The 24,234-nt window shown below is 39.2% G+C and overlaps 1 protein-coding gene across 1 annotated transcript in view; it reads left to right on the top strand.

Moving 5' to 3' along the window:
- The window catches only part of ntn1b (netrin 1b), a 52,942-nt gene that overhangs the window by 24,383 nt on the left and 4,325 nt on the right, over window positions 1-24,234 (top strand). The window contains exons 3-6 of the mRNA XM_086067469.1: window positions 4,972-5,160; window positions 9,511-9,660; window positions 12,256-12,309; window positions 18,581-18,655. Coding sequence (XP_085923595.1) covers window positions 4,972-5,160; window positions 9,511-9,660; window positions 12,256-12,309; window positions 18,581-18,655 — 468 coding nt within the window. The remainder of the gene's footprint in view (window positions 1-4,971; window positions 5,161-9,510; window positions 9,661-12,255; window positions 12,310-18,580; window positions 18,656-24,234) is intronic.

Genomic DNA, 24,234 nt, shown 5'->3' with positions numbered 1-24,234 from the left:
GTTAGTTTGTTTTCCTTGTTGCACTTTAAAATTGAGTTTGTTTTGTTGTGTTTTATTTCAATTAAACATTTGTCTAAACACTCTGTCAACTTAAGATGTTTCATTTTAACTGCAGTATGTCTTGTTCATAAAGTCTAATTGAATGCGCTATCTTAAGAGACCATCTAAAGGGTTAAGAATCTCTTCATTGTAGTTTGGCAAACTAGGGGCCCCCAAACAGCATCTTGCCTAGTGAATGCACCATAAAGCTGAACGTTACATTCATGTTTTGGAGCAACACATGTGGCCATCCAAGCAATGTCTTTTTCAAGGATGCCCCTGCTTAATTTAGCATCATAGTACAATAAAATATCTTTTGGACGTGCATCCAACAGTTTGAGGTAATATTCTTTTCTGTTCCCAGGGAACAAAGGCCAGGTCCAGAAAAGTGGAAACTGGTGCAATTGTCATCGGTCACATTCCCGTTTGTCAACAAGAGTACTTACACAATAAGTTGCCTATTGGACCCGATCCTTTAATCTTTCTTTGAAATGACTACAATCAATATGCTCTGATTAAGATATGCATTCATGTAGTTCTCTCTTATTTTGGTCAAAGATGATCTTATAACGGATTGGATTGGCACCATCATTTTGGCTTTATTTGTTTCCGAGATACCAAGGCGACGGCCTCATTGCGTAAACCTACAACATTTCTGACCAAGATTGAAATCAATTTTTTTTTCTTTTCCTTCACTGTTTACATTTTTGCCTGCAGTGAAATCATCAAAATCACTCCAATCTCTTGTAAAATGATTCATCATTTGGAGAGCGTGTTGCTCCTTTGTTGTTGTCCTCACACTCACCTACATCACAATATCTAAGCAGCTGCAGACATGCGTGGTTGAAATTCTTATGGAGAAACCTGCCGTATGGTGGCAGCAAGTCAAAATGTCTCCGGAGTCCATGCTGAAAAGTGTTAAGATCATGTCTCAAATATATTACTTTATTTATTAAAGATAAATTGAATGAACGTGTTTGTGTCATATGATTAAGCTAGTGTACACCCCATGCTTATTTTATTTTATTATTAGTTCAATCAAAGAAAATTATGTACTGTATTTATTCTTAGTAATTGAGGATGATATAGTTTGCTAATATATCCCAGAAAAACCTAGACTTTATGCAAATATGCCGCCTACGAACTGTGAGCACTACATGGGTGATAAGATGCTGAGTAGCAGTTTTGAGGTCATGCCATGGCAATGACGGCATCATAACATCACCGTTACCTGCTAATTAACAAATAATTTTGAGAGTGACTTCAAGTAATGACTTACCTGTCCTGAATGAGATGTGCCCTAACCCAACCGTAAACATGACAAAAAGCATACAAACATGATAACATACTGTTCCATGCTAGGACTGACAAGTTTGTCCTACGTTCATAATTGATCCATGTAACCATTAACTAATTCACTGCCATAAATTCATTTAAAAAAATTATAAAAAATTAGGGGCGACAGGCAATAATTTTTTAAAATTGTAATTAATCGCATGACTTCATTAGTTAACTCACGATTAGTCGCAAATTGTATATCTGTTCTAAATGTACAATAAAAACAATTCTAGGTTTTCATACTCTTGTTAACAAAAGTGGAAAAAATGTTAAACTACTAGAAATTAGTTAAATTAATTTTCGACGTTTATAGCCGTCAATGGCAGCGAATGAATTAAAAAATAATAAGAAGAAAAGATTATTAAACATTTGGGGTGTCAGGTGATTAAAATTTTAATCGGAATTAATCGCATTACTTTACTAGTTAACTCACGATTAATCACAAATTTTATATCTGTTCTAAATGTACAATAACAAAAAATCTAGCTTTTCATACTTTTGTTAACAAAAAAGAAAAAAATGTTAAACTAATAGAAATAGTTCAAATGTCTTTTTGACGTTTTTAGCCGTCAATGGCAGTGAATGAGTTAATCATGGCAAATTAAATTAAACTGAATTAAAAACGTTGCAGATCGTCATATAAAGCATCACATGACTTCAGCATACATCACTCAAATGAAAAAATGTGCAAAACCATCCGCCACCCTTTTGTAATGGCACCATTACTTGTTTCTGCATTAGAATGAACTCATCTCACTCTTGAGAGAACAAACTTAAAACGCCACCCACATATACCTGGCTCGTGTTATGTAAGCATTGTGTAATCTCCATGAGATGGTCAGTGAAATTCTTTTACGGTAAAATTCATGTGATCCAATTTCTCTAAAGGGTGAAGTTAAGATGCATGACAAATCAAGCCTTCCCATGAGATGCACATTAAATGGGTCCTTATAATGTATGAACCAATCAATGTGTTTGTCTCTGAATTATGCAGTGTTGTCATCATTGTAATCTTCAGAAGGCAGAAAAGTCTTTCTCGGCCGGGAGCTCAGATTTAAGCATCTCATCAAACCCACACTAAGAGTGACTTCACCCTATTGTGCTTGGTGAAAGAATAATTGTTCCAGTAAAAACAAAATTCCATTCAGAGTAATATGTTCGTACAAACACACTGCACACATCACAGATCATCATGTGGCGAAATCTTTCCCCATCATTGTTCTCTCGTCTCTGGGGGGGGGGGGGGGGGGGGGGGGATACGCCTCCACCAAAATGTGGGATTTGTCATTTCCATCCAATATGCACACCCACCCTGAGTGGCTCCTTCACTAAGCCTGATAGATGACCCTTGAACATAAATAGAATCGAATAGCATTGCTCCAAGCAGGCCCTTTACACCAAATCAAAGCAGAACCACAACACATTTGTGCTGTAGTACACATTTATCATCACATGCATAACTGATGAAAGTTGCAATTTTAAGCTACTACACTTTAAATTAAACTCCATTTAATTGTGGGGTATACATTCCAGACCCATCTAGGTGAAAATCTGCAATGCCGAGAGACAAAAAAAAAAAAAAAGGTTTTGCTTCTCCGAATTGCATTAAATACATTATTTTACATATTAAAACACTTTTTTTGAAAAACATATTGTAATCATAATCAAATGACTCCATGTATTGTCGTGTCTTTGTCTCAGCCTTTCTGTGCGAGTCTGCTTGCTCTCAAAGTGCTTGAAATGAAAAAGCAGAACTTGCTTCATGTGCTTTTTTTGTCACTCCTACTTGACGTTTACTGTAAAACTGACACGCAAAAGAAAATTGTAAATTGCTTTAATGAACACCTAAAGGTTAACCAAGTCATATAATAGCAACTGACATCTACTAGCTTAAGGCTAACATAAAATACAAAATGCCACACACAGGCTAACAAAAAATTAGCGTTGATGTTACGGTAAGTATAAACCTTCAACAAACTGCTACTTTGACACACACGGAGCAGCATCACATTCAACAAAAACACAATTAAATGTATTTAAATTGAAATGTATTTAAAGACCAAAATGTTCAGTCGAGCATACATACAAAAGCTTGCATTGTGGAATATGTCCTGCCATTTGTTTAACCTTTACACAAATTTCTTTCTTTTTTAACAGACACGGAACAAATGTTGCTAAAAAAAAATCGTAGTGCAAACAAAAAACGATGTTTGACTGTATCTATGTTTAGATGGCACATGCTCTGAGGTGGCATCGGGCTTATCGGCGTTTACGTTATTGCCGCTGCTGGACAACTGTTGTGGTGACTGTGTGAGTGAGATAGTCCAGTGCTCACTACAAGGGCCTGGGGACAGCTGTAAAGATAGTATTTATTAATCGCCTGACACCCTCACGCATAATAAAAAAAATAATTTTTGAGTAGCAAAGTCTTCCCTTAAAAAAAAAACACAATTAAACTCTGTTTGTGTGTAAATATTTTTCAAATAGTATTTGTCTGCTATGATGTGCCGTCTCTGAATATTCATTTAGATTAAAATATAATACTTTCTTTCTTCAGTAGTGAACCAGGAGCATTCCGATTATTCTCCATGCAAAATAGACGTCCCCCCCCCCCCCCCCCACACTTCCATTTCCCTCACACACTTCCTTTAAGTGGAGATAACATCTGGGATAAGAACGTGGTAAAGAGCAAAGAGGGAATGGGAGGAGGGAGCACGTGTGTGTGTGTGTGTGTGAGAATTCTTAAAAACCTTGTGTGTTCAATCAGCCCCAGGGAGGGAACCATCGGAGATAAGCTTGTGACAGCTGCCAAACACCTCTGTGTGAGTGTGTGAGTGAGTGTGTGTGCATTAGTAATGGGCCCCATGTTTAAAGAGGGGCGTATGCATGAATCCCCGCCACCTGCCGGCTTGAGTCCCTTCTGGCAGGTGTGAGTCCGTTTGTATGTGATTCAGGGCCCTGATGATATTGGAGCATATGTGACGGAGTTATCAGCAGACAGCATCTCCATGCAATAACATTAAAAGACGTGAGGCACGCGGATGGGGAAGATTACTGAAATGCGAGGCAACGTGAGCTCTGCTCATATGAACAGTAAACACCGGAAATCAGGACAAAATGTGAAAACCGCACAGATTTGATGTTGACGGTGGAATAATGAATTAGGGATGCAATATTAAAGAAACCGGTCAAATAATGACTCACTTAATAGCTAGTTGATAACAATCTGACAATATTTTTTGAACAAGATCATCTAATAATGTTGGAAGTGCTTTAAGGTGAATTTAAATGACAGAAAATTGTAGAATGGTCTCAGATCTTTGTGACAGTGGAATAACCTTTTCCTGCCAGGGTTCAAAGGTTAAATTCGCAAGCAGGTGGCAGAGGCAAAGTGATCTGAACCGGGTCAATAACAGCCCTCCGCCTCACTGTGATAGAATAAAGTCCCATTTTCCCAAAACAAACAGACGTCTTCTTCCAGCTTGCTTTTTGTGTTCATGAACGCCTGAGGGTGCCGAGCTAGACTGCAAATAGTCAAGATAAAGCTTCTTGTCGGAGTGTTGATTGCTTGTCTCCCCGTCTCCCGCCGATCAGCCTGCCACTGCAACCTCCACGCCCGTCGCTGCCGATTCAACATGGAGCTGTACAAGCTGTCAGGGCGCAGGAGCGGAGGGGTGTGTCTCAACTGTCGTCACAACACGGCCGGCCGACATTGCCACTACTGCAAGGAAGGCTTCTACCGGGACATGACCAAGTCCATCTCACACCGGAGAGCTTGCAAAGGTAAATGTATAAATAAATAAAGACACCGTAATACAAATTGCTCTTTAAAGTGGAAGTCAACCTTAAACATTTCTTTAAACAATAATATGTTATATGTGACCTCACTAGTCTAAGCATGACATTCTGATTAATATTACATTCGCGGAATAAGAGTTATGAAGCAAAATCCAGCCGTTTTGATCCATCTCAGGGGGCGGCCATCTTGCTATCGACTGAAGATGACATCACAGTTGCTCAGGGCTCAGGCAACGACCAATCAGAGCTCACCTTGTTTTCTGAAGCTGTGATGTCATTTTCACTCGAGAGCAAGTGGTAAAATGGCCGCCTTCTGAGATGGATAAAAAACGACCAGATTTTGCTACTTAACTCGTATTCCACTTATAATATTGACAATATTTACACTAGTGGGGATGCATAGAACATGTTGTCAATATTGTTTTTTTTTGGGGGGGAGGTTGATTTCCACTTTAACAAGGAGCTCAACTGCAAAATTCTCATTTGAAACAGAATGTCACACATGCACTGTCATCAGCAGACTGCAACAACGAGAAAGACTGGAAGAGTTACAGAAAGGCATACTACTGGATACCCTTGGAAATTTTAACTGATCAAACACCTGTTGTGAATTTCACCATTGATGGTTTGGTTGTAGCACCTCCAAAATCCAGCCGTCTTGCTATCGAATGAAGATGACATCACAGTTGCTCAGGACTCAGGCAATGACCAATCAGAGCTCATCTGTTTTCTGAAGCAGAGCCGTGATTGGTTGTTACCTGAACCCTGGGCAACTGTGATGTCATTTTTTGTTGACAGCAAGTGGCAAAATGGCCGTCCCATTAGATAGATAAAAACAGATGAATTTGACTGCATAATTCATATTCCACAAACAGAATATCAATCAGAATCCCACGTTTAGACCAGTGGTGGAACATACAACATATTATTGTAAAGAATATGTTTGGTTGGACTTGCCCTTTTTCAGTACATGAAGAAGAACCTTGTTGAATCCTGTGTTGAAAAGTCAACATTGTCATAAAGGGGCCTTTTGAGGTTGTCATCGCATATTAGACATTCAAAAATTCCAGTAAAATTCCAGTAAAATAATCCCTTTATTCACACACTGTTACCAGTCAATACTATACCGCCATGCTTGAGGTATTAAAGGAATTCTTTGGAAAGTTTGGAATAAAGGAGCCACCTGTCTCGGCACTGGTGAAGTGACCCGTACAAGCACAAAGCTATTTGGGGTCCCCAATGAATGACTGACAAGACAAAGATAACAAACAGAAGCTGAGGTGTGAGCGGATTGTGGAACCAGCTCGCTAATCTATTCATACCTGCATGTAACACGTGCACACGCATGAGTACACACTGCATACTGACACAGGTGCAAGCACATACCTCAAACTGCAGAAGATTATCAACAGGAGAGACAAAAAGGGAGCATCTTGCGCTGACCAAAGCATTTCAGTGAAAAGGAAAAACGGAACATTTAAAAAATATTTTCTAATTATAACATTGACATGGTTACATAAATGTTTAATTCATTCATATTTAGCCAATGTCAACGCTCTGTAATCTGTCGTTGCTAATGTTTCTATGGATCTGTCCTTCTGCATGGTCTCATATTGATTTATTCTGACTGAAATGAAACAAAAGCCAAGGCCTCTGTGATCGGGATAAAAAAAAAAACTCTTAAATCCAAGCTCTTTTATAAACACAGTCCTGGGATCGGTTTACTGCATGTGGTAATGCTGTGTTGAACAAAAGCTTGATAGATCACCCACACTTAAATGGTCCTTTGCAGCATTGTTTCAGGCTGCCAGTCTAAACATTTTCACACATTTGCAGAGGAGTTAGACTGAGAGTGTTGGATCTGGCCTCGGGTTAATGCAAGAGGGGTTCTTGCTCAACCTGATGATGTAGCGACATCCATTGATGTTTGCAAAGTCTTTCTAAACAGCTGGATCAGTACCCAGACTCGCTCACTTCCGCGCCCCCTTCATCCAGCTGGTTGCTTGGGGGTCAAAGCCAAACAGCCCGATTTTTGCCTTTCCTCCTCAGGTGGCAAAAAATGGGCCAACGTAACATCAGTTAAACAACCAATTATTGTCCAATTCAGCCAATCAACCCACTGTGCTGTATAAAATGGTTCATGTTTTATTTTAGATCCTTTATATACATTAACAACTTCATCCCTCATCAAGCGCATAGTAGACAAGACTCTTGGAGAATCGCATTAGATATACTTGATGCTTTTTTTTTTTTTCAAAAATATTAGAGGTTGAAGCCTGTAACTCATTCACTGCCATTGACGGCTATAGACGTCAAAAATTCATTTGAACTATTTCTATTAGTTTAACATTTTTTTCCCAATTTTGCTAACAAAAGTATGATAACCTAGAAAAAAAATATTGTAAATTTAGAGCAGATATAAAATTTGTGATTAATCATTAGTTAACAAGTGAAGTAATGTGATTAATTACAATTAAAAAATGTAATCGCCTGATGGGCCTAATTAAAACAAATTACAAATAAGGGGCGTTTAATCATAATTAATCGCATGATAATTTTATATCTGTTATAAATGTACAATAAAAAAAATCTAGGTTTTCATTAAAAAAGTTAATGAAATGAAACTAATACAAATAGTTCACATGAATTTTTGACGTCTATAGTCGTCAATGGCAGTCAATGAGTTCAAGTGGAAGTCAACCATAAACATTTCTCGACAATAATATGCTATATGAGACCTCACTTGTCTAAACATGACATTCTGATTAATATTACACTTGTTGAATATGATTTATGAAGCAAAATCCATCCGTTTTTATCCATCGCAAAGGGTGGCCATTTTGTCACTTGCTGTCGACTGAAGATGACATCACAGTTGCTCAGGGCTCAGGCAACGACCGATCACAGCTCATCTATTTTCTCAAGCTGCGCTATGATTGGTTGTTACCTGGTACCTGACCAATAGTGATGTTCTACCTGTTCAATATTTACTATAAAAATTCAATACTATCAGCATCAATGTTATTGTGATTTTTACAAACTTTTGTGTTTGATTTGTCCAATCATCAAATCAACAATCTATTTCAGAAACACATCCATCCATTTCGTTTCTCCTTGTTAGGGTCACTGGTGAGCTGAAACCAATTCCAGCTGTCTTAAGGCAGGAGAGGTGGCGTACATGCTAGGCTAGTCGCCAGCTAATTGCAGGACACATGCAGAACAAACAACCATTCACATTCACACTCACATCGTCAATTTAGAGTCCTCACTTAACCTAGCATGAGTTTGAAAGCAAATTCCAAAACTCAGAATCTGGAGGCAGATGTGCTTCCCACTTCGCCACAGTGCTGTTGTTTTAACAAATATTTATTAGTATTGGCTCTCTGTGTGCTTCAGGATCGATTTTATGCTCCGTTTACTTGTTTTTAAATGTCTTTACGGTCTTGGACCATCATATTTGACTAATATGCTTTTTATTATATCAACCCTCATGGGCCCAGAGGTCCTCTGGCACCAGCCTTTTAAATTCCGAGAGCTCCAACAAAAATTTACGGAGAAGCAGCAGTCAGATATTCTGACTTTGCGCCTCTGAAACAGCCTGCCAGAGGGCAACTGTGGTACTGTAATAGTGCACACTCACAGAGCAAATTTCTCACATTGAACGTGCAGTTTTCCCAGCTAACCGCTTAAGCAGACTTTGAAGTGTGTTCCACTCAAGCGTTACCGGGAAACATTATTCAGCCAATGTTTGCGAGGAAATCGTTGCCAAAAAGTTTTGCATCGGAAACTCAATTTGAAGAGCACACGGCCTGCCTGATCACAAACGTTTGCGCCCGTTCTGCTTCAAGACAGACTCATACCTGCATACGTTTCGATACTGAAACACAAGATGAAAGAAATGCTAAGTGTGTGAAATGCTAATCGGAATCAAGTTTTTTCCCCCCTTCCCCCTCATTAAGGGTGGAAAGAAGCTGTGTAATATGTGGATTTATGCTGGTGCGAGGCCCATTTGCTCATCTGGGATGTCACTCAAAGAAAACTAAGTCAACTCTAAAGGGAATGATTTCTCATTATGTTTGAGCATTTAGATTACGGTTGAGTAATTGATTTCTGCGATGATTAAGAGGATTTGATTTGATTTGAAAAACCTCATATATAAGCAGAGAGCATAATCTGTCTGCCTGCGCTTTTGATCAAATCCACCAAATTGCGTTGAACCACCTGCACCACAACTTAGACCTGCCGTTAGCTGATCTATGGTGTAGTCTAGTTACTATCATGACTTTTGTTTTCAAGTTTCCTTGGTGACACATCTCTGTCATTTCCTCTCTCCAGCATGTGACTGCCATCCGGTCGGAGCGGCAGGGAAGACGTGCAATCAGACAACAGGCCAATGTCCTTGCAAGGACGGGGTTGCGGGAATTACCTGCAACCGATGTGCCAAGGGGTACCAGCAGAGCCGCTCTCCCATCGCCCCCTGCATCAGTAAGCCTTTCTCACAACTGACAGAAAAAGTACAGTTAAAAAAAAGAGATCATTTCTTAATGAAATGTAAACTTGCATACGAACAGACATGGAAACACAAGGTTGGACTATTGGACAACTTGTGCTGTCCCAGTATCTGTGGCCTCGTGAGAAATCAGTGGAGCTGCTCAAATGATTGATGTGAAGACCACCCAAAGATTGCCAGCGGTGGCAAAGTACCCACACGCCGTATTGAAGTAGTTTTACAGAACTGCAGAAAAATACTTACTCAAGTAGAGATTCCTGGAAAATCTGAAGTACAGTAACAAATCATTTGCACAGTACAGTTAGACATACAGAAAGACATGTCACAATGAACGTATACATGTAGAATGATGTCATATAACATATAATTATTATTATTTATTTATTTATTTTTAACAGTCAGACTAAAAGAGAACGTCCAATCACCCTGAGTCAGCTTTCCCCTACCTTTTTTTGAAGTTTTTTTTTTGTAGTCATTTTGTTATTTTGTGAGCTCACAGGTGTATGAAACGTGCAGGAATGAGGCACAGTATTAATAGTCTGCAGATTCAAATATATATATATATATATATAATAACTTTCAGTGTGGTCTGTTACTGCTATGTAGGCCTGTGGTTGGGGATCCCTGACTTAAATAATTTGATTAATGACGTTATTATCCAATTTGGGGCTCAAAAAGTCCAGTACCACTTAGGACTAAATATAATAATGTATTTTTCTCTGACGCCAAGTCTTTATTATTATTGACAGATGTTCCGTTGGGATTAATTTGATAGGTGCCAACCTTATTCATGCCATGTGATTAACTTTCATGATTAATAATGAGAAGCAGAACTTTGTGGTTGGCAAAAATGGGTTTGGATCTCAGCTCAGACCCTCCTGTGCGGAGTTTGCAGGAACACTGAAGAAACTAAATAAAATAAAATAATATGACGGCAGGCTCTTTGCCAAGCAATGTGAAACGCCTATCAAGAAAGCAAGTTAAGCCTCGTAGCGTTCCTAAAGAAACATGCGATCGGGAGAGTCACCCTCCCCCACGCCGTGCTCTCGTCATTCACCAGACGCATTCAAGAGTTTTGATCGTCCCTTTAGGAACGCAACGGAGGCTTACCTTGCTTTCTTGATAGGCGTTTCACATTGCTTGGCAGAGAGCGAGCCGCCATTCTATGTCACTACGCACTGAATGCGTTGCGACGTAAATAACAATGGAGGCTTACGTCCAAATAAAGTTTCAACAAAATGTATTGAAATGGAAATGATTTTGGGAATAGTTATGTTAGTAACAACCAAATAAATAATATAGAGCAAACTTGTCATGACAGTCAGGGTTCCTTTTAAAAATGAAAAACACTTGCGTTTAACATAGATAGTAGCTGTTTATGAACCCTTTAATGAACTCATATTTGCATAAATGCATCACAGCAGTGGTTGATGCAGTACTATTCTCCTCGTTTGTCTGCATGACTGCAATATACTGCCCACTGGTGGCCAAGATGGGAACTCCAGAAAGAGCAGCAAAATGTATTGAATTGCTGCATTAAATGATGATGGGCAAACTTGCACAATTATGTTACTACTCTATGTTTTCAAATACTTTGTTTTTTTTTTTTTTTTTTTTGGGGGGGGGCTTAATGAATAGATTAAAGGCATTTCCCTCCATTTCGATCAAGAAAGAAATGTTTTGAGTTACAAGCATGGACATGGAACAACTTAAACTCATATCTCAAGGCACCACCATACAATGTGTTACAATGGTGTTATTGTAAATAAATGATCCACATTGAGGATTTTATCACCCTCAAGTAGACATCTGGTTTTCATAAATAAATGTTATATAGTAAATAAACCACAGTGCTTTAACCAATTGTAAATATTTTTCATCTGAACAAAAGCATGACCATTTGCTGGGAGTTGTTATTCTTACAATAGGTTTACAAATCCAAACGGCTTTGAATTTGAAACCACTGTATGCTCAATCTATCTTTGAAGACGACTTGAAATGCTTATGCTTGTGAATGCTTGTTAGCCTTGCAGTCACATCTTGTTATTCTTATATCCTGTTCCATTATTCTGGATAGATATTTAGCTCTGAAATGATGGCTGATACTGTATATTTATTGGCTGCAGACGCCAAGCCTTCAGTAATATACACCAGCCTCACACTGAGATAGAGATCACTGGTAGCTGTTTTGATCAAAGAGCATGTGACTGGTATTAAAAGATGTCATGTCTGTAACTGCTGAAATGTGTTTTTTTTTATCCTCATCATGAAGTGCAAAAAGAGAACATATTTGCTTCTCCCATAGCACGTTCAGCTTCAGTTTGGCTCTCAGCACCGTCAACGTACCACAATCACAGCACTTAAAGCAAACTCATCTTCCGACAGATGATTCGGCAATGTCATTAAGAAAACATCCCGTTCATTCCCACAGGTGTATTCCATGTATGATCCCAAATAGGTTACATATGGTCCAAGGCAGGAGAAAGTGTGCTCTGGTGGACAAAAAAAAACACATGTTGACAATTCTCTTGAGATGACAATTAATGACCCGCTTCCTGTCTGCACCACAGAGATTCCAGTTGCATCCCCTACGGCGACTTACAGCAGCTACGATGAGACATCAGGTCAGTAAGCAAACGGTCTACCGCAGCATTTCTTATCATTATTTATGAGATGTAATACTTAACTGGGTCGAAGTTACTTTTATCACTTACCTCCCTAATGCTTTAAGACACAAAAAAAAACACAACTTGCTTGTACAACCCAATGTTTTATTTAAGTACATTCAATTTGGAATAGTTTTATTGAATAAAAGTTCTAAATAAAGTTGCAACATTGTGCGTAGTCTGAAATTGAATGCTTTGCTTAAATCTAGGAAATTAGAATTAATCATATTATAGAATTTTGATTCATTGCGATTAATCGCTTAATTAAAAAGGCTTTTCATCAAAAAATGTTGCCCACCAAATTTGAAGAGCACCTGTTACGCGTTAATTCTTTCTACATTTAATGTTATTAGGATGTCTTCCACATTTTTTGATCCACTGCATGCGCTCATCCTCTTCTTTCTTCTAATCAATTAATTACTTTCGTAATTTAAAATGGAGGGAAACAAATTACCTCAATATTTTGATATGACCAAATATTCTGAATGTCATACACAAACATTTATTAAATGCTTTACTTTAATGCATGTAGCTATGTTTATTGCTGAAACGCAACCTGTGCTACCTTTAACGTAATCATCCGCTGTCAGCGAAAGGATCATCTTCGGCCCAAATTAATAGTGTGATGAAACTGCTTTAAAACATGATTAATGCGATAACATTTTTGTGCGATTAATTAATTAATTAATGATTTAACTTTGATAGCACTAATTAGTATATAAATTATCAAACTGTGATTAAATGATGATTCAATTAATTTAAAAGCCTTGTACTTAAAAGTTAGATTAAAATATATATTTTTTTAATGTATTGGATAACAAAGTTCAAGGGATCAAGTTCATTTAGACATTTTCAGCAGAACGAAGATACAACTGTGTTTATAATGAATATGATAACTTATTTTTTCCTGTACAATTAATACCTTTAAAAACACATTTTGCCACTTGCTTTCGACCGAAGGTGACATGACGCGTGCCCATGCTCAGTTTGTTAATGTGACCAAACCCAGAAAACAGGTGAGCTGTGATTGGTTGTCACCTGTTTCCTGAACACCTGTGATGTCATTTTCAGACGACAGCAACATTTGTTTTTTACATGAAAAATAATGAAGTTATCAATTAAGTATCCCTTTACATACCATGCAGCTGAACTTAAAAATGTACTTTACCGGATTAAGTTTAAGACCCTTTAATGTGTGTCCACCCCCCAAGTTTTTTTTTTCAGCTATTCACACTATTCGAAACATTGTAAATAAAATTGTATTAATATTTGTATATTCCATCCTCCATCCACATTAACTTGGTCTCGCTTTTCATGGCTCCCTGTGGCGTCATTGCCTGTATTCCCAGCCTGCACAGCAACCCCCCCTGGGGTTTCAACCTTAATCTGATTACATGCTTCATTTGCACCCGTTTGTATTTCAATCACGGCTGACTGCGCTGGCAGCAAAGCCCAGGCGGAAGCTATTGTTGGTTTACTCTAACAAGAGTCACCATGTGGTGACATAAGACGATGTGCCACGTTAGTGTTTACCCATCGCTTTAGTGTCATTTTTTGGGGGAGTGTGTTCCGTTCATGGCTCATTAGGTTCAGACCCTCTTCGAACCTGTTGTCTTAGTTGTTTACAGTGTTGCCTCAATTAGTTTGACTGTGAGTTAGGATTATTGTCATTGCACATGCACAAGTACAGAGCAACAAAATTTACCCAAGAAACATGAAAAACGAGTTGGAGGTGGAGAGAGGTGGAGGGGGAAAAAAGAACAGGTTTGAAATCTTGATAACTTTTATTAAATATATATGATGTGAAATTAATAATAAGTAACTTAGCCACCAACATTGACATCAAACTTTACATATTACATATCGGGACAAAACTGTATCTCAAAAATCATCACTTTTCAGGAGACCCTAAAAACGGCATGTTTGTTTAACCATTAACATTGCAGAATCAAAGAAAGCAAACCATTTTCAACACTTTAGATTGTTCAATAATTTGTAATATATATATATATATATATATAAAAGACAAGCAAAAAAAAAAATGAATAAAAAGCACATATTGTGATGTCTCAATTGGTCATCTGTGTTTAACTCTTAGCTAACAATGCAGTCAACTATTTTGATGCTTGGTGGAACGGACACAAGCTAGCATGCTATTTACTTTTTTCATATAACACACATTACATTCACACTTACCACCTCGTTTCTTTTTGTGCACCTGAGTGATGAGTTTGCTTAATTTCGTTCGGAGATAGACCGATCTGTTTTTTTGTGTTTAAGCCGATACCAATTATTAGTAATCAGAGAGACTGGCAATTGATATTTGGAGCTGATACTCATATGCACTAAAAAGGGAAAATATTTTAAATATACAAATCAACCCGAAAATGTGTATGTGCCCCCACTAGTACTGCTTAACTCATATTTCACAAATGCAATATTAATAAGAAAACCGTGTTTAGACTAGTGGGCCTACATTGAACATATTATTGGAAATGAATTTTTGGAGTTGACTTCCCCTTTGACTTTATTGTGATGAGTCTAAGATAATATGCTTTGTCTAAATCTTAAGACAATAGACACCTTTGTTTTCTAATTGTAACAAAAAGTTCAGGGAACTTCCAGTGTCATCAGCTAATCTTAAAACTTTCACTTATCTTTGTTATATTTCAAACAAAAACAAAAAGTGCAGACTTCCCAAGGTCAGCGCCATCTCTAGAAGTTAAAGGAAATTTTGAATGGTTCCTCCGCTTAGTTATTTGACCTCTTATCAGCCATCAGATTTTTTCTTTAAAAGGCAAATGCCGCTATTCATCAAAATGCTAAATACTACTACTACTAGCCAGCAGTCAGCAAAAACTCAGATTCCCGACACTGCAGTATCGAAAGCAGTGCCATCGTTTTCTCATTGACACGGGCCATTGTCAGCCGTCTCTTGATTGCCCGCCCTGTTGTGGCATTTCTGAGAATGGGGTGAGTCATTTCTGACTCCCAGCGACAGTGAAAGAAGTACGGCTGAGACAGTGTGAAGCTTGGATTGTGAGTGGACGCCACCCTCCAAATTAGAAGCCGTGTGGTCCCCGCAGAATGAGCGTGGCGCTGCCGCACAGCCACACAATGAGGGCGTTTGTCTTCCCAGCAGGAGATTGGACCTTAATGAGCGCTGCGGGTGTAATGGCTCAGTGTGCAGCAATTTCTCTGAGGGGGCGCAACGTCAGTGTTGCCTATCAAAGGGGAGGTGTGATGGAGGCCCCCAGAGGCCAGAGGCAGATCGAGGCCCCAACCAGCCTCTTTCCTACATTCAGATGGAAATTAGCCATTGCTTGATATGGACTAGTCAAAGTCATTTACTCTGGGATTTCCGTTTTTTTCTCTCTCTTTCCTTTTATTTTTTATGATCCCACCACCTGAGAAAGCGGCAAAAAATGTTTCCTCAACATACACGAATTCGATCCTCATCCCACAAACCAAGCGACTTTTTCTTTTTTAAGAGTGGGGGGGGGGGAGGGGCGTTTTTTCTTCCTTCATCATTACCCGGGCAACCTCATTCACACAGAGGATAATGGAGAAGAAAGGGGACGACTGGACGGAGAGCTGGAAGAAATAATGAAGTTTGTCCATATTCAGGCGAACTGAAAGGCCCCCCTCTCTCAACTGCTCCCTCCTTCCTCTTCTAAACGGCCCAGCCCAGCATTCCCACCCCCCAGAAAAGGGAGCACAAGTCTTCCGACTCAGGCAACACTAGTAAACGATCTGCTTGCAATTTGTGTCAGTCAGTGGAGAGTGGAAAGAACAAATGATTTCAATTTAAAACAATTTTTGCCCTCTGGTCCCACCACCAGCTCCCTCATTTATGGACATTACCTGGCAGGGAGACAAAAACAGCAGTCGTCTTTAAAGCCTGCCACTAAATGCCAAGCGCGCATAAATGCATTAATGCATCTCACTTTATAAGTAACCAATTGGTTTCCCTTTTTATAATGACCAGTTTTGATTTCTTAGTGCATGCACTTTGTCTAGAAACATTTTAAGTGAGGCAAATATCAAACCTGGATTAAAAACATAAGGTGTTAAATGCAAAAAAAGGTTTTAACACTTGAACTTAACTTGAGCTTCTAATGTTTATGTTAATGAGCTTAGACTATGGACTAGGAAAACGAAAAGTATTCTTTACACTAGTAGGAGTTTTGGAAGTGCGAAAGGTTCTAAAATGAGGACACCTCAATAGGGAACAGTTGAAATGTTAAACTATATTAAATGTTGATTAATGTTCTCATCGATTTCACTAAAAGTGTTTAGATGATTCACTTGTTAGAAAGTAACACTCAAGAAGCTGTTTAATGATTTTATGTAACTCAGGAAATAGGAGAAATTTCTCAAATGCACACCTTTTAGTTGGTGAGAACCATAATAAAATGAAATAAAATAAAAGTAAATGAACTCATTTACTGCCATTGACGGCTATAGACGTCAAAAATTCATTTGAACTATTTCTATTAGTTTAACATGTTTTCCCCACTTTTGTTAACGAGAGTATGAAAACCTAGACATTTAGTTTTTAATATTTTTCTTTTTTTAAGGAAAAGATTATTAAAAATTAGGGGCGTCAGGTGATTAATTTTTTTAATTGTAATTAATCGCATGACTTCAATAGTTAACTCACGATTAATCACAAATTTTATATATTTTCTAAATGTCCAATATTTCTTTTCCTAGGTTTTCAAAAAAAATGTTAAACTAATAGAAATAGTTCAAATTAATTTTTGACGTCTATAGCCGTCGTTGGCAGTGAATGAGTTAAAGTAAAAAAATAAATAAAAAAATAACTTAACCTGTCAAATAATAATATTATAAATATAAATAATAATAATAACTGATTTCAAAAGCAGGACAAAGTGGTCTAAATTACATAACTCACCTTTGTCAAAATGTAACTCATAGGGTTTATTTACCTTGGGCCTCAAAGTCGTAGCCTAATATGCTTCCATTAAGCGCAGCAACAGGCTCACACACGAACGGGGCTCTCTTCCCCGATTGGTTATGAGTGACACACTGTGGCTGCCTCCTGAGTCCCTTATGGAGGCAGCGAAGGGAACTAATAACATGGCTTCTGTAAGCGGCCGCCATGTTGTTGTTTTTTACATTTGGAATTTTCCTGCCCACGGCAAGTCTCGCGGGAACTGCGCATTGGTAGTTTTCTTTGTTTTGCGATTTTTGTAGACAGGCGTAGTTAGAGTTGTGCAATTGCGCCGTTGTAGGAGTGAACACAGCTGACTTGATCCCTGGCAAATCGAAGCAGCGCTCCTCATTTGCAGTTTTGCGTTTCACCGTGTTTGTGAGGCACAAAATGCAACTTTTGACTCAAACTGTGATGCAAAACTGCTTAGTTTGAGCTGTGCCCTCTCCTGCTGATTGACAAATCCAACACAGCTGCTGTTGGATTGAGATTTATGTGCATGAACTTTATGTATGTAACTTCCGCCTTAACAAAAACCTTCTGTCTTTTGTCTCATGCTTACGGCCCTTGGCTCAATTGAGAGACACTACAATTAATTATCATACAGTGTATACCACGCAAGATATTATCTTGCCGCAAAAACTAATTTTGTCACATTACAGAAAATCACCAATAGGTGAAATTCTCTGTGAATAACGGTAGAGAGGTTCCAAAAAACACATCTTCAAATGGTGACTTTGTGAATGCCAAACCACAAATATTCAGGGGTGCACTGTAAAGGGAACAGAGGACATGTGAGTGACAAACAGAAGAGGATTTCTTAATGTTTCTCAGTGGGACACACCAGAATACCATCCCGGGGACGATGTGATCCACAATAATGAAAGTCCAGGAGGGTTTTCAAAAAATGACTCTTTAGAACAGGAGCTCGCAATTGAACCACACATTTTTCCATGGTCATTATGCTGTGACACTATTTTACAGAAGTTAAAAATAGCCTTTGAAAACACACGTCATCTTTAAAAAAAAAAAAAAAACATACCGGTAATTGCACATGTGCAACATTCATTTAAAACTGGATTAAAGAGGAACATAATAATTACATGTATGAAAACGTGATTTAAAAAAATAATCTATGCTGTCATCCCCCTAACCCCCAACTTTTTTTATCAGCAACCCACCAAATGAGAATCACTGCTATCAATTAAGATGTGATTTAATATACAGTATTGTATGAATCAAAAGCTAAAAATGTGTTTCCCGTATTTCCAGATTGTGAATCCCACTGTAAAGCTTCCAAAGGGAAAATGAAGATCACCATGAAGAAGTACTGCAAAAAAGACTATGGTGAGTGAGTCCACTACGCAAAAATGTGCCGCTGTGGACGTTAAACGTCTCAATTAATCAGAGCCGCGCAACATCCACGCCCTGTTGCTGCCCTGCCCTGCGACTGATGACTTAAACATTCGCAGCTCGTGATGCACGTTCATCTCCACTCACATCTTCTCTTTCTGTGGTGGAATAATCTGGTGTGTGTTCGGATATTCGTCACTTTGTCACAATGACGTCATGGCTGAGTGTGCGCGCAAGAGAGAGAGAGAGAAAGACAAAGAGAGAGAAAGAAAGAGAGAGAAAGAAAGCGAGAGAGAGAGAGAGAGAGAGAGAGAGAGAGAGAGAGATTTCATCAAGTATAATAACCTTGGCTGGTTATGAAATAGAATTGTAGTTAGTCGTGGTGCAACGGATCACAAAAGTCACGGTTCGGATCGGATCACGGATTTGAGCCACGGATCGGATAGTTTTTTTGGATCAGCAAAAAAAAAAAAGATAAACAATACTTTTGTCTTTATTTATTTTGTATCAAAGTATTAATGACTTAAAGTGGTGTTCCTAAAATCTAAACGACTTGAAATTTTGAGTTGAATGTTGTTGTTGTTTTTTAATGGGCAAAAGTGTTTTATAAAATAAATGAGGAAGTTCTATTTATTTTTTATTTTTTAATAATTACGAAAATACCTTAATGTGCACATTCCCTTCCTTTAAACATGGAGAGTGAATTACAAAGTAGCCTTGGTCCAGAATATTAAAAAATAATTCAAGTAAGCCATCAGGTACCAGCTGTCAAACTCATTTACAGCTATCAGCCAGACACACGGTAATGCTAACAGTTAGCCGCTAGCCACTTACCTCGGAAACTTCTGCCGTATCATACAATGGTGGCGTAATTAATGAGTGGTTTCTCGGCATCCTAAATTTGCGATTGAATATGAGTTCGGGATAGCATTGTGTTGATGTTGGTCGCAACTACAATGTCGAGCAAAATTACGATAAAGAACGCCTAAACGTCTAAAAGGGACGTCAAGGTAACCATCACGCCACGACGTGGGCCAACTTCAAAGTAAAAGTGTACTAAGGCTATTTGCATTGCCGTCAATGTATTACTGTATTTGGTCAATTTTATTTTGACACATTAAGTGACATCACGATCAAGCAGTGGGGCTGTGCATAATGCCTACCATGCAGACCCAGTGATAGATGCCAACTAGTGAAACACAAGCCACAGTGGAGTGGAATAATTCATACTGACTGAAGTGGAGAAATCATCAAATTCCAACAGATGTCCAGGAAAATACGATTCAAATAACAGGTTTAATATTAACAACTTTTCTTAGCAATGCCCTCTGAAGTAACGTATGTGTTAACTAATAAGAATAACTAATATTTCAATGGAACTCTAACGTTAGGTTCGCATTACTTCCCACATGTAAAAAACAACAACAACTCAATGCACAATCAAATGTAGACAAATAACAACATCGTTTCCTTGTGAGACTTATCAGGATTTGGACTACAAACAAACAAATGGAGATGTCTGAAAAAAATCTGGGACCAAATCAAGAATCCATCCAAAATGATATGTGGGTCTCCTTCAATTGTTACCAGATGTTGTGAAAAGAGTCCGTTTTACGATCAACATCCTCAACCAGAAGTTCTTGGTGGAGCGTGTTGTTGTTGAACGCAATTGGAGTTGTTGATGTTGTTTTGCTCCTATGGTCAGAGAGGGAAACACTATTTCTTGGTTGTCACAGTCATAATCCAAAACCTCAATCCAAATGTCTTGGATTATATTTAAGGTCAAACAGTAAACAAACAGCCGTCTCACATGGGTCACCAACTCGGAAGTGTTGTCTTGACTTGTCTTGACAGCCTCTCAGTTGTGTTATTCTGAGTTTGAAATTGGCTTTCCTGTGTAGAGTTTGCATGATCTTCCTGTGCTGGAGTCCGACATGCGATTTATGCCCGTTTCCATCTGTTCTTCTTTTGCGAATATTGAGAGGGGACTCCGCCGCTGTAGGTGGCGGTATATACACCATTAAGAGATGTGGTCCACCAGTAATTTAAAAGAAGAAGAAGAAGAAATGGAAGCGACTGCGCTGTGCAATGACGTCGTATATGTTTGCTTTTGTAATTCTTGATAAACTGTAGCGTGTCTTTACTGCTTTACATTCAAAACAGCATTAATATTCGCTTCTCTAATTAATTCCAAAAAGATTTCTGTTTCGTCGTCGTCCCCAAACATACCTTATTTATCGTCCGCAATTGCTTTGCGACGACAAACGTACGCGTGATGTAATATCCGGTCAAAACGTGCTACGTGAATCCGGTCTTGTCAGAGTTTATTCACAAAACCTGTTTAAGTCTATTTTGGTCTTACGCTCATTTATAGTGGATGGGATTCAATAGTTGACCACTAGATGGTATCAAACTTATTTTGTTTAAGATGGTGTAAATGTGAATGAAGAACGAAACAAACTTACAGTATTGTAATCCTGCTTTTTACGCCTACGGACGGCCATGCTATATAGGTAAAAAAAGAATATATACATCTTCGAGCATGATTACTGATGCAAACGCAACCGTTACACTGTATAATATTTTTGGGGTATCCATTGCTCTTGCGCTCTCTTTCAATATTTTAAAAGTGTTTAAATGTGTTTGTATGTTTGTAAAAGCATGTGTAAAGACGAGAAGAATTGAGTTCTGTAAATGCTATTAAAACATGCCTGCGAGTATTTAAATAGGGTATTTCTAGTGGATTTCACTTATTGGGTGGCTTTTCCTGTTTTACATAATCATAAAGTGCAGGCACTAATGCTTCAGTGGTTCACCCACCCGACTTCCACGCAGGTGGCGTGAGTTCAGTTCCCACTCAGTCGTGTTTGCGTGTGAGTGGTTGTCTAACGTGTCATTCCTATACGTGGTCTGTGATTGACAACCAATCCAGGGTGCACTCCTCCTAAAATCAGCTTGGAGAGGCACCATCTCCCTCTAAGTTAATCAGTTTCAGTACTGGCCCAAATAGAACAGACTCACCAAAATATTAAACTAAAATAATGAGAAGTTAAAAAAGGCCTTTATTACATTATTTGATAAAAATAAAAAATAAACTTTATCATGACGAACATGACTGTTATAAATGCACTTCCAATAAAGTATTGGCAAATTCAGTAGTCATTTTTGTTATTTTTGTGCATTTTAGTTATGCTGAAAGTAACTAATATAGTAACTAACTTGTAGTGTAATGTTACTTTTTAAATCAAGTAATCAGCAACTAAGTTACCTTTAAATCAAGGTTACTTTTCCAAGGTCTTTGCTAGATCAGGCCTCTCAATGACTAGATAGGTGACTTGAGCGAGGCCTTTCTATCTATCGGCACATTTATCCAGTTGAAACCAGTTAAGACCATCGGGTCACACATTTTCACATGGGGTAGGCTGAGTCGTCCCCCTTGTGGGTGGGTGGGGCGAAGGGGAGGGGGCAAAGGCAGTATAAGTGTAGAGACCATTTTGAATAGAACAGGCCTTCTTCCGCATTCAGCAGATAAGGCTCCACAGCTGTGTACTCGATCTTTCTGGCATCCAGTAAATAGTTCAACTGAGAAGTTATGCAGTCCTCCTGGTTGCTATTATTAGTATAGCGAGCATTCAAGATAAAAGAAACGGTGAAATTTCCCATCCGAACCTTACACAGCACAGCAATTAACTGACATAAGATCCATTCAATATGAACATTTGTGAGCACATTGAGGCAAGATCAGCAATATTTTAGTATAAATACTAATTGTTATTTTTGTTTGATGTGCTGTGAGATTTTTTTCGATCGTAAAACTCTATATGGGCCTTGGATTAAGAAAGGTTGGGAAACACTTGACTAGACACACGGGGGCCAAATTTAGGATATCTTTTACCTCCGCCATCTAATTTACAGCAAATAATTTTGATCATTTGAAGGGTTTGCCATGAAAACAACTGACAAACTCAAGCAATTCCTGCTGATGTTCTTTCTGAAGAGAGGATTCAATCTGAAGACATCTTTGCTTCGCATGCATTCCCTTTCTTTTGGCTTTCATTCACTTCTCAAGCCTGCCGTCTCGCTTTTATTGCTCCCTCCCTGTTCTCTGGGGGGTGCCGCAACCCCTGTGTGTGCGTGGCCACGCTGGCCCCCCAGGGGTCACGGGAAGGGGCCCTCTGTTTAAACACAGTTGTGCACTCTGCCGTCACCGAGCATTCCTCGGGGCACAAACAGGTGTTAAATTAGGCAGACGGTGACGGATTGCCACCTCGGAGAGAAAGAAATATGTTTTGTTTATTCAATTTTTGTTTTTCATCGCCGCGGTCGCCACGGAGACGGCCGCCACAAAGGGATTATTTTCTCGCCTGACATCCTCCTCGGCACACACGTTCCCTCCCTCCGTGTGCCACCGGGAGAACAATGAATCAAAGCCTGGTGTGTTTACCGACGCTCGGGGATGGCGGTCAAAGGCACGGAAGCTCCCTCTGCGACTGACTCCGTTGAGGCTGGCAGGTCTCGGATCATTCTCTCAGCTGATAAGCAGATGGGACAGGGGCCTCCCTGCCGCTGTAATGAAGTGAGCTCTAATGTCATTAGCCCGTGCCTGTTGATGGCGCGCAGTGTCAAGCTGCAGCACACTGCCCAAAGCGGTTTAACCCACTGGGAGGTTTGGCTGTGAGCTGCTCTCATTTGGCAGCCATTGTGTGAGCGCAGCGCTATTTCACACTTATCGCTTGCTCTCACAAAAACTCTGTTTTTCCTCGCACAACTCGGTGTCTCACCACACTGTCACTTATTTGCGACACACTCTTTGACCCGCTGCTGAGTGCGCCTCTTTTGCCGGCCGCTATTTAGTTTCAAGCAAGTGGCCGGACGTGTGGGGATTTGTGTGTGTTTAGACACAAAGTGAGAATATACTTGAGAGCGGAAGAGTGAAAGATACCAAGAGGAAACGAGGCTCGGTGCCTGGATGCTGCAGAGAAGAGGGCGCTGTCTCCAGTGGATTCTCACGCTGGGAAGTTGGATGGGGCTCTGGGAGCAGAACCCGGTTCGCTCACGAGGTCGGAACATATTCCGATTCTCCTGCAACTTATTCTGTGGCTGGGAAGACAAACAGTGGCCTCTCCTCCCGACACCCCCCTCACGCACTCTTTATGTGGTGCACATGAAGGAGAGGGCTGCGATTGAATGGCAGGCCTGTGAGAGCTCACTCTTACTCTGCTCAACAAACCTCCTTTCTTCCGATATTGTGTGTATTTTGCGCAGACACACACACTTACGCGGCGTAATGCCCCGCCCCTTCCAGTTCACCTCATTCTCGGCTCTAATAAGAGGACCGCCGGTGGACTCCCAAAAAATTGATTACGTCCAGCCAGAGATGCAAAGAAGTCTTGTTTTCCCAATTGTAATGAATGGGAATGCCATTAATCTGTTCCAACAAATTGTGTTTTTAATAAGGATGAAATAGCACACAATTCTGTCATTTATTTAAAATAATAATAATAATAAAAAAACATTGAGTAATCGCAAAATTTAATAGAATGTAATGAATTACACTTTATACATTTTGATTG

The sequence above is a fragment of the Leptonotus elevatus genome, chromosome 1 (assembly GCF_054856555.1).
Source record: "Leptonotus elevatus isolate MCC_2025b chromosome 1, RoL_Lele_1.0, whole genome shotgun sequence".
NCBI lineage: Eukaryota > Metazoa > Chordata > Actinopteri > Syngnathiformes > Syngnathidae > Leptonotus > Leptonotus elevatus.
Note: the sequence above shows the minus strand (reverse complement) of the source record. Positions and strands in the feature narration are given on the sequence as shown.